This window comes from Leguminivora glycinivorella, chromosome 16 (assembly GCF_023078275.1).
Source record: "Leguminivora glycinivorella isolate SPB_JAAS2020 chromosome 16, LegGlyc_1.1, whole genome shotgun sequence".
Classification (NCBI taxonomy): domain Eukaryota; kingdom Metazoa; phylum Arthropoda; class Insecta; order Lepidoptera; family Tortricidae; genus Leguminivora; species Leguminivora glycinivorella.
In genome coordinates, this window is record NC_062986.1 from 10,443,599 (window position 1) to 10,459,812 (window position 16,214).

Consider the following 16,214-nt stretch of genomic DNA (forward strand, 5'->3'; position numbering starts at 1 on the left):
GTGTTCTGAGTGACAGCCCCTAGGTGGCTGCACTAGCACCTGTGTTTTCGTCACACTTATAACCAAGCCAAACTGTCGGCACGATATGTTAAGAGAATCCACGTATGACTGAAGGGCTTCCGCCGAATCCGCCATAAGGCAAACGTCATCCGCGTATAACATTTCCATTATGGAAAGTTCTCTTACTCGCCGTTTGGCCCTGAATCGTGAGAGATCAAAAATGGATTTATCTGTCCTGGATTTAATCTGCATAAGACCACTGCAAGTTTTTCTTGCGTCTGTCAACACAGCAGCAAAGTATAACGCAAACAAAGTAGGCGCCAAGACACATCCTTGCTTCACACCGCAAGAGACTAGGAAAGGGTCTGAGAAGCTTTCTTCGTGCCGAACTGTAGCCATCATGTTATCATGGAATTGGCGTATTAGGTTAACAAGCTTCGCAGGGCAGCCAACTTTTCCTAGCACAACCCAAAGGGCCTCCCGTGGTACACGATCAAACGCTTTTTCTAGATCGACAAAGCACATAAACAGAGGACGGTGCTGCTCTAGACTTTTCTCTTGGATTTGTTTAATAACAAAGACAGCATCTACCGTACCTCTGCCTGGGCGGAAACCACATTGGGTTTCTGGGAGCAGTGTTTCAGCAAGAAGGGTCAATCTTTTATTTATTACATGAGCAAGAACCTTGCCGGCAGTCGACAGGAGTGAGATGCCTCTGTATGAGTTGCAGTCAGAAATATCGCCCTTGCCCTTATATAGCTTGCAAATGGAGGCATCTTTCCAGTCTTGCGGCACCGTTCCACGTTCCCATATTTTGTTGACAAGATCAAATAGTCTGCTTCTAATGTTAGGTCCGCCATATTTGTATAATTCTGACGGTAAGCTATCTGACCCTGGGGTCTTGGAGTTTTTCAGTTTATTTATTGCTGCATTGAGTTCGACGAATGATGGAGGATTAGCAAGGTCATCTTGTGTGGGCAAGCTTTCGATAGCCTCAATGTATTGTAAGTCAGTGGTTTGGGTTGGAGGGTTTAGAACCTCACTAAAATGCTCTGCCCATCGGCTAAGAATGTCGCACTGCTCTGTCAGTCGGGAGCTCTTATCTTTGCTGTATATAGGCGCTATTTTCTGCGGTTTTGGACCAAATATACCCTGGAGACATTCAAAGAATCTACCGGTTTGATTTGTGTCTGCATATAGCTGCATTTCGGTTGCTTTGTCTGTCCACCATTTATCCTTCAGGAGACGAACCTTCAGTTTCAGTCGTTGTTGTGCCGCATTTCTTTCAGCGACGTTACAAGTACGCAGTGAGCGTCTGAAATCGTCAACAAGTTTCCGGATATCCGCGTCTGAAGCGTCGAACCAGTCTTGGTTTTTCTTTTGCGGTTTGCCAATTACTTGTGACGCACAGTTATGTAGGCAAGTAGCATACGTTTGCCAATGGTCATCAACTGATACATATTCTGGTATATCTCCTGCAGCTGTACCAAACGCATCATCTAGTTGCCGACTAAGATCTTGATCGTTGATCAACCTAACACACGATAACCTTGCTGGAATCTTGTGTGGAGCTCGACGTGGAATCCTAAGTTCAATACGCAGTTTGGATCTAATAAGTCTATGATCCGTCCAGCCCTGAGCACCCCTCATCACTCGAGTGATGAGAACTTCAGCCATATCCCTCTGGCGTACTATGACATAATCTAAGAGGTGCCAGTGCCGGGATCGTGGGTGCATCCATGTGGTTTTAAACTTGTCTGGCAGCCGAAAGCACGTGTTTGTTAGGCAAAGTCCAAATTCAGCACAGAGAGTGAGAAGATCCAATCCGCTAGTATTACATTTCCCAACTCCATGACGCCCGAGGACTCCCTCCCACGAACTATGTTCAGTGCCAACGCGAGCATTGAAATCACCAAGCAAAGCTATTTTGTCGGCAGGTGGGATCTTTCCGAGGACGCTTCGAAGTTCTTGATAAAACTTGACCTTCTCATCATCAGGGGATGGCAGGGTGGGTGCGTAAACACTGACCAGATGAATAAATTTATTTGTGGTTAATGGAAGTCGCAACGTCATTATTCTGTCACTAATGCCCTTTGGAAGATCTAGTAGAGACCCTGCTATCTTGTTACGTATAGCAAATCCCACTCCACTTGCTGCTTTTTCACTCTGTGGTTTCCCGCTCCAATAATAGGTGTATCCACCCAGGTCCTCACGTAAAAAACCTGAGTCGCCGAGATGGGTCTCACTGATGGCGGCGATATCGATGTTATATTTAGCCAGTTCCCTAGCTATTAGCGCAGTCTTCCTCTCAGGGCATATATTGCGTTCGCTGTCTAAGAGAGTTCGCACGTTCCAGGTGCCTAAAACAAGGTGTTGTTGTGATTTATTTACATTCTTCTTCTTTCGACCGCATTAAGTGGTGAACAAGTGACCGCGGTTAGCCACATGCGAAAATATGAGACGAACTATTTTTAGGCCACCTTTTCTAGGCCCCTCCCCTGATTGTAAAGTTAACTACCACAGAACTAAATCAAGATAGAAGGAAAATGCTCGGCGATTAACAGCGAAACCGAGCGTGTAACGTTTTGTGTCGAGCCTATGACGTCACGAGTGTACTTTAGTGATGGGAACGTTGTCGCCGCGTAACCCATTCGATCGATTGTGGAGGTTGAGTGCGGGATGCCCGCCGAAGTTAAAAATATCGGATGTTCATCTTCGTTGTGAAATGAAGTAAGTATATACCTGTATTCGTGTGATGACAAACAATTCACTAGTAGGTATATTATTTGCCTAAGGCCAGGAACAAAGATTTTAGTAGGTAGGTATTAATACTAGTTAATATTTCGTAATATTTTTAAGAAAATCGACCATGTACTCACAGCATTATCCTCATGTTATTTGTTACAACTTTTAGTAATATATAAATATAATTAACCATTAACACATTTTTAGAGTTATTTTTATTCATAATAAATATAGAGCGTATTATGTTTGTATTTGTTTTTCTGCCGACCACAAATTCAACGTTAATACCGTAACTGTAACCTATTTTAAAGTTAAATTTAACCTATTTTAAAGTTAAATTTACTTTTCACTCGTACTTTATATGTATAGTTTCATAACAATATAAAAACATAATTATAATTTCCACTGCTTCGCAAAATCGATTTAAATCGAATAAGGAAATCGCAGCATACATGACGATATAGTTCCGTGGTGCACCACTATTCTTAAGTTCGACGTGAGTTCGACGGACAAAATAACAAATCTACCTTCACTTTGTCTCGACAGTTTGAATAGCCTATTTTTATATCGCTTGTTTTAAACGCACGCCAAGTCGGACTCGTCAAATTAAAGCCGCAATGGAAAACTAGTTTGACGGCCGTACGTCAGCTAATGTTTTGATGATAAAAATAGGAAAATCGTGTTTTTTATTTAATAAAAAATATTTTAGGACAAATGGTACTTACCGATGATAGGAAACACTTTGTTTAACACCCTTGCTTTTATTGGTGGTGTTTGAACAGTTAATTATCGAATACCGACCCATTTTGTATTTTTCACTGTATGTCACTCGCGGGCAGCGGTCGGGAGCAGACTGACTTGCGCGGCGAACAATGTTGCTCGCTATTTAACTTTTTCGCACGCGAAGTAGATACACTTTTTCCTTCTATCTTGATTTAGTTCTGTGAGTTCTACACATATTTATTTCTGTGGCACGTAATTCACACATATCCTGATTTGAGAACATAAATATGTAGGGTACAGTAATCAGTTGACGATAGGCTATTAGGCACTGACCTCAGCCAAGATCCAGTTCTCCTCCTTATCCGAGACGCGCACGAGCGCGGCCACAGCATCTCCCGGGCGCGCCACGTGCCCCGGGTCGGCGGGCACGGCGCCGCACAGCGCGGGCGCGCGCTCGCCGCCGCGGCCCACGTGCAGCGGCAGCGTGGCGGCGGCCGACAGCAGCATCTTCATCAGCGCTCCGCAACCGATGGTCTCCTTGTTGCCGGCGTGCCGGGCCTGATAATATTTTACAGATCAATTTAGTCATTCGGCACCCGAGTGATGCTTCAGTCTGTTACCTGAGTACTAGGTACCTCCACAAGTTTATGAAACAGTGTTTTACTAATTTTTACATAAAGGCATTTTTCAAAGGTGTAACATACAGAGCTTTGAAGAAAATAATATAGAATATTACTTAGACAAAAAGCCATGACTAAAACAGAAATTCGAAAGTCAATAGAATCAGAATACTACTATGTTTCAGATTTATGTTTTACTATACCTATTTTGTTTTGAGTTTCAAACTGAAAAAATATGGCATACCTGAATGCGTCTCTCATTCTTAATACTTCTGATTTCGTATATCCGATTAAGAGCTGCGCGAAGCACTCTTTCTTCCTGTTCGGCCGCTGCAAGTCCCGCTTTGTACAAGCTTTTCAGTTGCATTTGCTGTAGAAAAAAATTACAAAGTTTGAATGAGTAATTCTGGATAATGTATAGTGTAAATTGTTTGAAAGCAGGTAGTTGTAATAATAATAAACCCGCGGGGGCAGCTTGTGGCGAGCTGACGGTGAGTGGCGACACCGTGGACCCCTATTCCAGGTTGGAAGTGTAAAATGTCATAACGCCGGCGGCCTGCTGAACGGATCACCGAGATCTGGCTACCGCAGTCTCACCTCTCGACAACCTTTCAGCCACTTGAAGTGTTGCTCTGTTGTCGCACCGTGCGTGCGGCCGTTTTGCAGGGCCCACACAATGAGTTGGCGAGTCACCGTCTGTCTTTTACAATCCTGAGACTAGTTGTCATGGCAGGTGTCATAGTCTCCCCCCATAGACCATTACCCAGTCCATCCAACTTGCACAACAATAGCCTATGACCTTAGTTCCCATCGCAGCACAAAAGTGCTGCACTGAAATAGTCTTTACACCTGGCGGGGACCATCTCCGGATGTATCATATTGTGCACTCGGGGATGGTATCCGCCACGTGTATCCGTTGCCTTTACATTAAAGTGTCTAAAAGGGCCTCTGTGCTGTTGGTTTCGGCCCCACACATGCCTCCCAAAAGTCCGGGACCCCATGGTCCCGAGAACTGGAAAAGACATACAAATAATAATAATAATGCCTGATTGATATTTATGGCCCCTGGAACATATGATGTAATGAGCTGTAATCTAACCAGATTTAAATACCTCTCCTTTATAATGTACTAACAGCAACACTCTTAGCTAACCATTGGTAGACTACGCCCTTGTAATAAGGATTACAAATGTACAGCTAAGTGTTGTCAATGGTACAGCTACAAGACAAAGTTTAGATATAGATGCAATTAGTAGTTGGAAGCGAGCCTGTGGCTCATCTATTCAGTTAGTTTTACAATCACATACAACCAATGTGGATCAAGCTTTAGATACTGAACTTTGAAATAGGTAGTCAAAAACTTATAGTACCTGTTGAGATGATCCAGAAGAGTCCTCATTTGATGGTGGAGACTCAGCTGCTTTTTCTGCCTTCAGTATGGACTCTATGCATTGTTCATTGCGACCTCTTTCTGCTTCAATTTCATATATCAGCCTATGCAGTGTTCTTAGTCGCTCCTGATAACAAATAATTTTAAAAAAATAAGTTCCACTGGTACAGTAATATGTTCTTTCATCAAACGACTTTAATGAAAATGTGAGGATAAAATACGATTTATTGTTAAAATTAATAAGCAATGATCACCTGCACTTGTTGTGCCGCAACATCAGCGGTTAGCGGCATTATTGGATAACTTTGCTGCCAATTTCCAGCTTAAATATCCAACGTGTAGCCAAGTAAAGCACACAAATACCTGAAGTGATAACGATAATAACAATAATTATATTTGATCATGAAAATTTACAAACTGGAATGTAAAATACGATAACAATACTACCAGGATAGCAATTTCACGCCAAGTCAAACTGATAACCATTAGTTTGAATTTTAAATTAGTTAAAATATTGTATACAAACAAACCACTATTTCTATTGTATTTTACAATACAATACAAAAAGCTTTTGAACAGTACGATATGATAAATATTCGGGTAAATAGAAAGCTTGATTGACAATTTTGACAGCTGACATTTTGTGAGATGAATGTAAAAAATCTTTCATTCATTCACTATGTTCAAGAAATGGTTTTAACTGTTATATTAAGTGTGCAGGGCCAGAAATTTCCGCGTGTGGACGTGGCTTTTTGGACATAGACTAACCGCAACTGTCATTATATTTTTTAATTAGCATTGATTGTCATTTGTCAGTAGTGTTTGGTTTGGCGTTTAATTTTCGGTTATCAGTATTTTGCCAAACAAATCTATAAATATCTGGAATATAATGATATGTTTTTAAAATTTCCCCTCTCATAAAACGTTCGGTTGACCGAAAGTAAGTGGTGCTAACTATATTTTTTATTTAGGTCACCGCTTAAGAACGTAATTGGTTACCGGTACGTCGATAGCCTTAAAACCGCTGTAGCATCTTCGTAATCTTTATAATTTCTAAGTGATGACTGTGATTTTCTATATGCAGTGTTAAATTTCAGGTAAACAACAGTCTGTGAATCCTCAAATATTCTATTCATGATACAAGAAGTTCCCTGACATGGCCGATAATGATGATTATTTAGACTCGATTGACAACAATCATCTAGACGGAACCAACGGTTCCCTAAACATGACCGACAGCAGCCTAGGCGTAAGTATACCTATATTAAACAATCTGTATTTGTAATTAAGGTAATTTACAATAGCCAGCTTAAAGTTTTATGAAAAACAATTACCAGCCACTATTACTTTAGTTAAACTTATACTATGATTTTACTGAAATTGCTGTATATGTATTTAAATAGTGAAGTTTAATAATAATATTCAGCTCTTACTGAAGTAGCAGGATAGTGTTTTATGAAATATACTAGTTTATTCTGAATGTTTATGTGGATGTATTCACATTATGCATTGCAGAATTATGCTAAAATCAGCAGTTTTATTACATCTATGAGATGTTTGCAAGTTGAACATTTTACCTTTATTATCAACTGATAATGATGATATTTTCATACAACAATTAAACATTGAAATTTATAGCAAAACATAACAGCAAGTTTTCATTTATATTGTCTGGTTATAAACCAAAGAATACAAAATAAAGGAAAGAAACCAGGTAGAAAAAGGTTCCAGTGTAGAAAAATAATTTGCAGATACCAGTGCAAGATCCAAATCTTGACTTGGCATTATGTATTAAGCATGGGTAGATTTATTTCTAGAAAATCACAATGTGCCTAGAAGTTTGAATATATGTATTTACGCTGCATTGTACATGAGACGAGTTAAGTTACATAATAAAATACTTACAATGTGATCAACCTATAGAATCTGAGTCTAAGCCATGAGCTGGGACAGCAGGCTCTTCTTGAGAGCCAAAGTAACCTTTTTTTATAAATTTAATACTTTATTATCCATTAAATAGGGTTGCAAAGCTAACTGGCTCTTTGGGAGCCCTTATATCAAACACCGTAATACTGGGGACGCTATTGCACAACACCCTGCATTTTATGATTAAGCACTGAGACTTGGCACAGGTTATTCCTTGGGTGGCCCTGAGTAGATAAAAAGATTCAAATTACTTATTTCCCTGACAAACTACCTAAACTTGAGTAATAGCATGATGACAATTTCAGGGTGGGGATGAGGCAGCAGGAGGCGAGGTGCCCGACCTGGCCGCCATCAAGGCGCGCGTGCGTGAGATGGAGGAGGAGGCGGAGAAGCTCAAACAGATGCAGACCGAGGTGGACAAGCAGATGAGCATGGGCAGCCCGCCTGGCCTCAGTGAGTACATAGTGTATTCCATATTTAAATTTTGTAAAAACCCCCAACAGTGGACCAACTTCCATCGAACATGACTAAGAACACTCCCAACTAATTCAGCTTTCAAAAATAAAAGGAATCTAAATTGGTTCATCCATTCAGGAGCTACAATGCCACAGACACACACACACAGACGGACAAACAAAAAGATAGACAGACACGTCAAACTTATAACACCCCATTGTATTGCCACAGACAGACACACACACAGACGGACAAACAAAAAGATAGCGTCAAACTTATAACACCCCATTGTATTTGCGTTAGAGGTTAAAAAGTGCCTTTCTCAAGTGAAGGTTCATTGTCACCTGTGCATAAGGCTGATCAAACATGTCATTTATTATCACAATGTGGTAGCTTTCTCTTGAAAACTTTACGGTTTTTTATGCAGTCTGTAGGGATTCAGCAGGTATTCGAGGGGTGAGTGGGCAAACCCGATAAATCATTATTTTACTATTGAAACAAGAATGTTACAGAAATTGCACATGGTTCGAATTTCATAAACAACATTTGTTAACTTATTGTATTTGACCACTCACCCCTCACATGATATCATGTTAGTAGTTATAATAGATTAAAACTTTTTTTTGATGCAAATTTATATGCATATTCAGATCACAAATACTAATGTTACAATTAATTTTCAGCAAGTCCACTGAACATGTCAATCGAGGAGAAGATAGAGGCAGACAACAGATCCGTGTATGTGGGCAACGTGGACTATGGGGCCACAGCTGAGGAACTTGAACAACATTTTCATGGCTGTGGCTCAATTAATAGGTAATTTTCTTACATCTAATTTATAATCCTGTAACATACATTTTGTGAACAAATGCAAGCATGCATCTGACCAATCGTATTGTAGCTCTCAACTACGGTCTATCTTGAAAAAATATAGGAGGTTCAGTTTAAATTATTTGAATTGTGCCCTATCATTATTTAACCTGCAGCAAGAACAAATTTTGATAATGTAAAAGTATATACATATTTTAACAGCTGGCAGAAAAACAAGCATATTTTGTTAAATTTCAGATAAACTTCTGGTTATTATTGTTATTAAACATTTCATAGCTTTCTGGTATGAATTTGGAATCTTGTTTGAAGGAAGTATGATCTATAAATATATATTAGGGAGGGTTTTTTTGATATCCAACATCTAATTTCCAATGAGGAAAAAATGGGATTCAAAGACTGTAGGAGTTTTCTACGCGACAAAAGTCGTTAATCTCGCCAACACCACAAGGCAGGCAAAAGGATAATGCAGACACCTCGGTCGAAGCAGCATGCGAGTTTTCCTCGGCTGAGGCACGGCTACGTTTTGAACGTTTGCTGCCCGGGCACAATGCCTGATGTGCCTTACTCGTGGACCCGCCAACACAATTTGCTTTAGTATAAATACGATGTTTTGTTACAGGGTTACAATATTATGTAATAAGTTTGATGGACATCCCAAAGGATTTGCGTACATAGAGTTTGGAGACAAAGACAGTGTACAGACCGCCATGGCTATGGACGAGTCATTATTTAGGGGGCGTCAAATTAAGGTAAGTTTGTTTTATTTTTAATTGTTAAAAGGTTAGACGGTTAGAGGTTGAATGTAATGTTTGCAATTGTCAGTTACATTACATGTATTGATTATGGTATGTGAAACTTCATCCTTTTTCTGCCCTATATCTTCATGTAGCCTTTGGTTTTGTATAGCATTTTTCCGAGATACTGAGTCCTATGTGCTTCAGTTGTGTGGGAAGTGCATCAACACGCCTCACAATTCTCGTCTTTAACACGTTTAACCATTGAATATTTTAAACTGTGATTCTGTAGTTTGACTTTCAACATCACATCAAAGCCAAACTGGATGATTGAAATTTTTCTCTTTTTTTTCCACTTTGAAATGCTTAGTTGTGGATGATTTTGTCAAAATATACCAACATTACGAACATTTTAATACTATTATCAAAGAGGATTGAGTATTATAGAGAGTTACTGTCAAAGTAAAATGTGTAATCACAGGCTTAAAACTTTTGAACCTCAGTTTTGACAATTTGGCCCATATTCTTAGCTCGATATGTGTTAAAATGTCAAATATTTTTATTAGCGCCATCTAGGCGAGTGTTCCCCAAAGGTGTAACGCCATCTTGGCCACCGTACCTTTTTCATTATGATTTTGAGGTACGTTTTTTCGTTTCTTTCTTTCGAAGTTACATATGTCTTTGCTATTACTGAAGAATACCAACATTTATAATTGCACAAAGCTCTCGTTTGTGATAACAAAGTTTTTCGCAAGTCAACAACACAGTTTTTAAGCTTTTAAAGTCATAATTACAAATAACATTCGAACACCAAGCTCCCTAAGCCTAATTGAAAGTATCAAACTGAACGAGAATTTTTGACGGGTATCACGGTGGTCGAGGTGGTGTAGCGGTAATCACGTCGGCCACAATAGCCGAGTTCGATTCCCGGCGTCGCCACCGTTCGGCTCGATCACTTTTTCTTTGGTGTATAGCAGGGATGTAACGGATGTGGTTTTAACGGAACCGGAAGCGGAAGTTTTGAATTTAGTTTAACGGAAGCAGAAGCGGAACCGGAACCAGAAGCGGAAGTTATAGATGTTAAAAACGGTGTCCTGCCGTTTCGCCAAAAAACGTTTCGTCAAATTTCATGTCCCAATAATCATATCGCAATAGTTTCATTTCCCAAAGTATTGTTTGGCAAAGGTATGTTTTGCAATGAATTTGTTTGGTCAAATTATCATTTGGCACAATTTTACTTAGTCAAATTTTATTTAGACAAAACTTTATTTCGCAAACGTTTTTAATGGCAAAACTTATATCCCAAAAACATGTATGGTCAAAATTTCACATCGCAAATTTCGAAAATATTTAGGCATTTGCATTTTCATTTCTACGTGATTAATTTAATTTACTTACCGAAGATTTTTTTGCCAAATTTAACTTAAAATTGTCAAATGATAATTTCAGTTTTATTCCCAAGGCTTCAGTTGGACATGAAAAGTTTGCTCAACTTTATTTTTGTCAAATTAATTACTGGACAAAATTATTTTGTCAACTATTTTTTTGTCAAAAAATGTTTCTACAAGTTACACCATGCAAAACCACGTTTGACAATAAATATTACAAGGCATAAATGTAATGTAACAGGGTCAGTTTAGGTGCGACGACGAGCGAAGCGAGGAGGAGCGTGTTAGGTTGACAGTGAGCAAACTGGAAATGGCTTTTTAAAGTAATTAAAAATTAATAGAACATAATGGTCTTGAAAACATAAGGTTTCTTTTTAATAAAATGTATCCGGACATGTAAGTAAAAATGTCATCCTTGACATTTGCAGCAGGAGGAAAAAAAGTACTACATACACATTATTTCACACAAATCTTGGACACAAAGTATAAAATCAACAAACAAATTTCTAGTGCGCCATTTAATGACAATATATTGGGAAATGGAAATTTTGCCTAACAATACCTTTGACTAAATAATATTTGGTAAAATGAAATTTGACCAAGTAAATATTTTGGGAAACAAATACTTGCCAAAAAAAGTTTTGCTAAATGTCAATTTGCGATAAGTTGTTTTGCCAAACGTTTATTTGGGAATAATAGTTTGGGATGTGAAACTTTGGGAAACGTTTTTTGGCGAATCGTCAGTAAACCGTTAAAAACGAAATGAAAAAATACCACATAGGTATAACATAAACCAAAACTACTTAAATTACCTAGAACTTTTAGGTGTTTACTGTTCAGCCTGTAATTAGCAGTTTGTAATCAGCCTTTAGGCCCACTTAGGTTTTAAAAACGAAAAGAAAAGTTACCTGATATTTTATCTTAAGTATATTATTCATTACAGTCCAAAAATTTAAATCACTTTGAACTTTAAGATGTTTAGTTGTTTGGGTAATCACTAAAAATCACACAAGAATCCTTTTAAACCTTTATTATGCCGTAAAAGGTTTTAGAAACGATAAGAAAACTTACTCGTAGATAGTATAATACAATCCAAAACTAACCAGTAAAAATTATATGTGTAATTGTTAGCACACAATTAAATTTTTTAATTAAATGGAGTGATTATAAAAGAAGTAAACTGTATTTAATAAACAAAAGCTTAGCAGCTTTATCTCCCGGCAGTTTGCTTCTAAGGGGATCGTAGATAAGCCCTGCACCACTGAATAGTTGTTCACTCGCTACTAACTAGGTGGACAGGACAAATATTGGCGCGCAATGGAATGAAGCGATTGATGTTCAGTATCGCAGCACGTGGCAAGCGGAGAGATGAGCGAATGACAGGTATAGACCTGTTGGTCTTTGATGTACGCCGCTCATGTCCCACCGTCGCGCTAGGTTCCGACATCCGCTATAACTTCCGTTTGAAAAATAACAGAACCGGAACAGAAGCGGATGTGTAAAACAAAACGGAAGTTCCGCAGAAACGGAAGCAGAAGCAGAGCTCTGTTACATCCCTGGTGTATAGTATTTATTTCAGTGTAGGACAGTATCAAAGTTAATTTGACAGTGATCACAGTCAGTTGAATGTCGTATCGGGTCGGGTTCAATATCGTAGAAGCGCGCGGCGCGGCCCGTTCCCCGAGCGGAGCGCGAGTTGAGGCCTGTTCTGTTTCCGGTGCAGGTGATGCCGAAGCGCACGAACAAGCCGGGGCTGTCGTCCACGAACCGGCCGCCGCGCGGCGCGCGCGGGCGCGGGCGCGGGTTCCGCGGCGGCTACTCGTCCTACTACTCCGGCTACCGGCCCGTGCGGCGCGGCAGGTACAACCCCTACTAGCGGCGCCCGCACTCTGACCCTTGGCCCGCCCCGGGGCGAGGCTCAGAGTGATCACGACGAGCTCGAGGGCTCCCGCCGAGGACGCTCTTCGCGCACTATTAGATCGAATTACCAGTAGACGTAGCGTTTTACACTATAGAGGTTGTGCATGATCGCTGTATACGAGTATGGTTTCTTTTCTTTATGTTATGCTCTACTTATATATTTATTTACCGTCAGCTGTTTTTATTCCTGGAAACTTTGACAGTTTTCTTCGATTTCTTACATACTTGATGCATCGGCATACTAAATTTTATGTGGTTACTTTAATACTGTGAATAAATTTCCGGTAACCGTTGTCACTTTTTCTATGTCCGGTATTATAATCGGTAACTAAAATCATTATAAAAAATAATTTGTGATGTCTTTACCGTGTAAATAACTGTAAAATTTTGGTCTCCGGGAATAAAAACGGACGCTAATTGGCCGAAAGGGGAGTAATTGGTATTAAATGTCGTGCTTGACTAAGTGCAAAATTATGATTACTGATGAATGAACTACTTATTGTTTAAATTTATGTTATTATATATAGGTCACTGGTGATTTAATGCACTCTCGTTGCACTCGCTGTTTCAATAGGTATTTATCAGAATAGGCATGTAAAAAAAATAACAATATCTGTCTCCAAAACGTCTGGATTATGTGATATCCATGTATTTATGAAAAATGAATTCCATTCTAGCAAAAAAGAAGGCGCTATAATAAATTTTCTTAACCTTGTATGTACCAATGAAAACAATTAATATATTACACAATCTAGACATTTGGATGGTTTTGTCATTTTTCTGCATGGCTCTTCCGACCGGATTACTAGGAACCCGTTACTCTCTAAAAAATCTATACTCTTTTTTTGTTTAGTATTTCATTATTTAGTATTTTTATATTCAGTGTACATCGTACCTTAATTAAATTTTGTTTGTAATTCGACATAGTAGTGCTCGACAAAATGTTTTAGAATGCAGCTCAGTTTGGCTTCATTATGTGGACACAGTCTATGGCATGGTCCTCTCCAAAAGGAGTTTGATGGAATTATTTTATGAATTATGTCCTCAAACAAAAGTGCATCTTATGATGATAGGTATGCATGTGGGTCATTCGTGACATCTTTTGTTAGTAGCGAGAAGTACAATATAGAATTGTAACAAAAGCCCCATATTTTTACTATGTTGACAAAAAAAAACATATTTATACCCACTCTACTCTATTATGATGAATAAAGATTTTCGATAAAGATATATGTATTTTCAATACTTCCTCCTCTTCCTAGTTTCAGTTTGCACGGGGGGACGTTTGCATGATCATCGTAGTGCATCCGTGGCGTGGGTGAGGCCGAGGTAGAGATTAATGTGGTGCCTTGTTCGCAGAGGTTACAGGCGCGGCATGTATTACTCCCCGTACTGAGTGCGGTGCAGGGGCCGCCGCCCGCTGGCGATGGCGCGGCGCCGCGCGTAGCCATAGCGCTGTAACGTTAGTGGACCGGACGCCGCCGCCGCACCGGACTAGGCTCCAGCCGCCCGCACCGCTCGTGAGAATTTATGTTTAGATTATGGTACACGTTTTTTTCCACCGCACCGTCGCCACTGCCGGACCTGTCGTCTACAAAATAGTGCTCCCGGTCCCGCTTGTCGTTCTGCCAGATCTGACTACATTGAAAAAAGTATTATAGGTAGAAAGTACCATATTACTGTTAACCTACATTTACGGAACCGCGAGCGGACCGTGAATGCTATGTGTCACCGAGGTCATCGGAACGAATTCTACTACCTATGTCTGGTTGATGCAGATATAGACACATTATTAAATAGGAAATATAAGGGAAGAACGGCTCGTATATGTTTAAGCCTATTGAAATTGAAATAGTATGTAAGAGAAATTTAATATTGATGAAGGTGACTACAAATTATTTTAAATGACTCGGAATTCTATTGACCGGTGTGAATCTTATCTAAATATAGATAATTAATTGTAAGCGTTTGTTGAGCGTGGATAGGCGTGCCTAATAATTTTGTTAGACGTTCGATCTTGTAGCATTAATCGCGTATTAGATGTTATTAATACGAGGTGAAGGTATGCAAAAATGCAGACAGCATTAGAGTATGTAGAAATGCTAGCCACAAGTTTCAAGTATGAATTATCAATTATAATGATATACAGTATTTTTCTTGTATTGTGTTGTGCCGATTTTTCTTGTCGTTGTAAGATCACTATTAAATATTACATTTTTTTAAATAGAAGTAATTTGTCACATTTTGTTGTATAATGGATGTTCCATAATGTGTCAGTGAATTAATTTATGTCAATTTATATTTCCTGTATATTTTTTTTGAAAAGAAATGAAATAGCACTCTAAAAGTATTATATAAATGCAAAAAAATGTGCTGAATGAATGAGAAATGATAATTAAGATTAATTTTAAGAGCGAATTCTGTTGTTTTATTCAATGTTACGTTTATTTGACCTTTTGTTTATAAAAAACATGTCTCCCTATGTCTATGAAAGTAAAATCTTAACTTAAACCTTATGCCAAATACGCTAAAGTTGAAGTTATATTCTTGGAAAAGGGTTAAGGGCTGAAGGTGATACAGACGGATTGCAACTTTTATGGAACTGCACGTCAACTAGCAGTTTTTATTTGCTGGGATAAAACTGCAGAGCTTTTTTGAGTACCAGTAAGACGGCTGCATCATCATGGACCGTAGGCGTCAACAGAGTAGCAGTGACAACACGAGGGCTAATTGGCACCAACAGTACGAGAACTATAGTTGGCCACTCGCAAGGCAAAACTATATCGTTGAGCGATACTTTGACCATGGATGAGCAATTCCCGAATAGTTTGTGCTATTATATGTGTATAGTTTAGTAAAAGTGAAATGGGAATTTGTAAAATACAAAACGAACCACTAACGTGTCAGGTTTTTTGACGTGATAACGTCTAATAACTCGTTACTACGGGCAGCATGCACGAAAAAGATGACGTCATTGTCCCGTTTCGCAATATAGTTTTTGCGCCATCTATTGGCGCGCGTTGGAACTAAGCGGCTGATCGATGCGCTCGGTATGGTTATAGCGTGTGGCCTAAGTAAAGCACCACAGCTGGGACAGATGGCGCGCCCGTGTGTTGTTCTCGTTAAGCTGAGTTTAGACCAGCAAGTTATTGCTGCAAGTTTTGAGACGCAACTATAGGTAAGAGTGAGTGGCAAATATCTGCATCTCTTTCTAGCATATACTTCTGTCTCAAAACTTGCAGCAGCGCCGCAGAGATGGGCAAATCGTAATCGATTCCGGATTACACGATTACTTGATTTTACTTTGTAATCCACTACTGGGTGTCAGATTACTTGTAATGTAATCAAGTGAAACGGTAAATTACCATTACATATAAAGGAATCACTAATCATCTATACAATAATTACTATTACCAATAATTCGGAATCATAGTCGATTCAAAATAACTGAAATTATTGACTTGATTACTTTCAGATTACA

At 39.2% G+C, this 16,214-nt stretch overlaps 2 protein-coding genes across 3 annotated transcripts in view; one reads left to right on the forward strand and one right to left on the reverse strand.

The window, feature by feature from the left end:
- The window catches only part of LOC125234445 (SAGA-associated factor 29), a 31,797-nt gene extending 25,709 nt beyond the window's left edge, over positions 1-6,088 (reverse strand). Inside the window, exons 1-5 of one of the 2 annotated variants that reach the window (XM_048140690.1) lie at positions 5,926-6,088; positions 5,733-5,841; positions 5,459-5,605; positions 4,333-4,458; positions 3,802-4,026 (exon numbers count right to left, since the gene is read on the reverse strand). In XM_048140690.1, the coding sequence (XP_047996647.1) occupies positions 3,802-4,026; positions 4,333-4,458; positions 5,459-5,605; positions 5,733-5,771 (537 nt within the window). In that variant the 5' untranslated portion in view covers positions 5,772-5,841; positions 5,926-6,088. The remainder of the gene's footprint in view (positions 1-3,801; positions 4,027-4,332; positions 4,459-5,458; positions 5,606-5,732; positions 5,842-5,925) is intronic. The other variant, XM_048140691.1, reaches the window with a different exon arrangement.
- A 179-nt stretch (positions 6,089-6,267) lies between these two features.
- Positions 6,268-15,151, forward strand: LOC125234742 (polyadenylate-binding protein 2). Its single transcript, XM_048141128.1, has 7 exons — positions 6,268-6,418; positions 6,576-6,727; positions 7,710-7,857; positions 8,544-8,676; positions 9,311-9,440; positions 12,537-12,673; positions 14,093-15,151. The coding sequence occupies exons 2-7, from the start codon at positions 6,635-6,637 to the stop codon at positions 14,127-14,129; spliced, it is 678 nt and encodes a 225-aa protein (XP_047997085.1). The 5' UTR covers positions 6,268-6,418; positions 6,576-6,634; the 3' UTR covers positions 14,130-15,151.
- The last annotated feature ends 1,063 nt before the right edge of the window (positions 15,152-16,214 follow it).

Excerpts from the sequence above, each read along its gene's own strand:
- LOC125234742 (XM_048141128.1), top strand. The coding sequence starts at position 6,635 with ATGGCCGATAATGATGATTATTTAGACTCGATTGACAACAATCATCTA. Across the intron at positions 6,728-7,709 it reads TGACCGACAGCAGCCTAGGC|GGTGGGGATGAGGCAGCAGG; the intron begins GTAAGTATACCT and ends TGACAATTTCAG. Across the intron at positions 8,677-9,310 it reads GGCTGTGGCTCAATTAATAG|GGTTACAATATTATGTAATA; the intron begins GTAATTTTCTTA and ends GTTTTGTTACAG.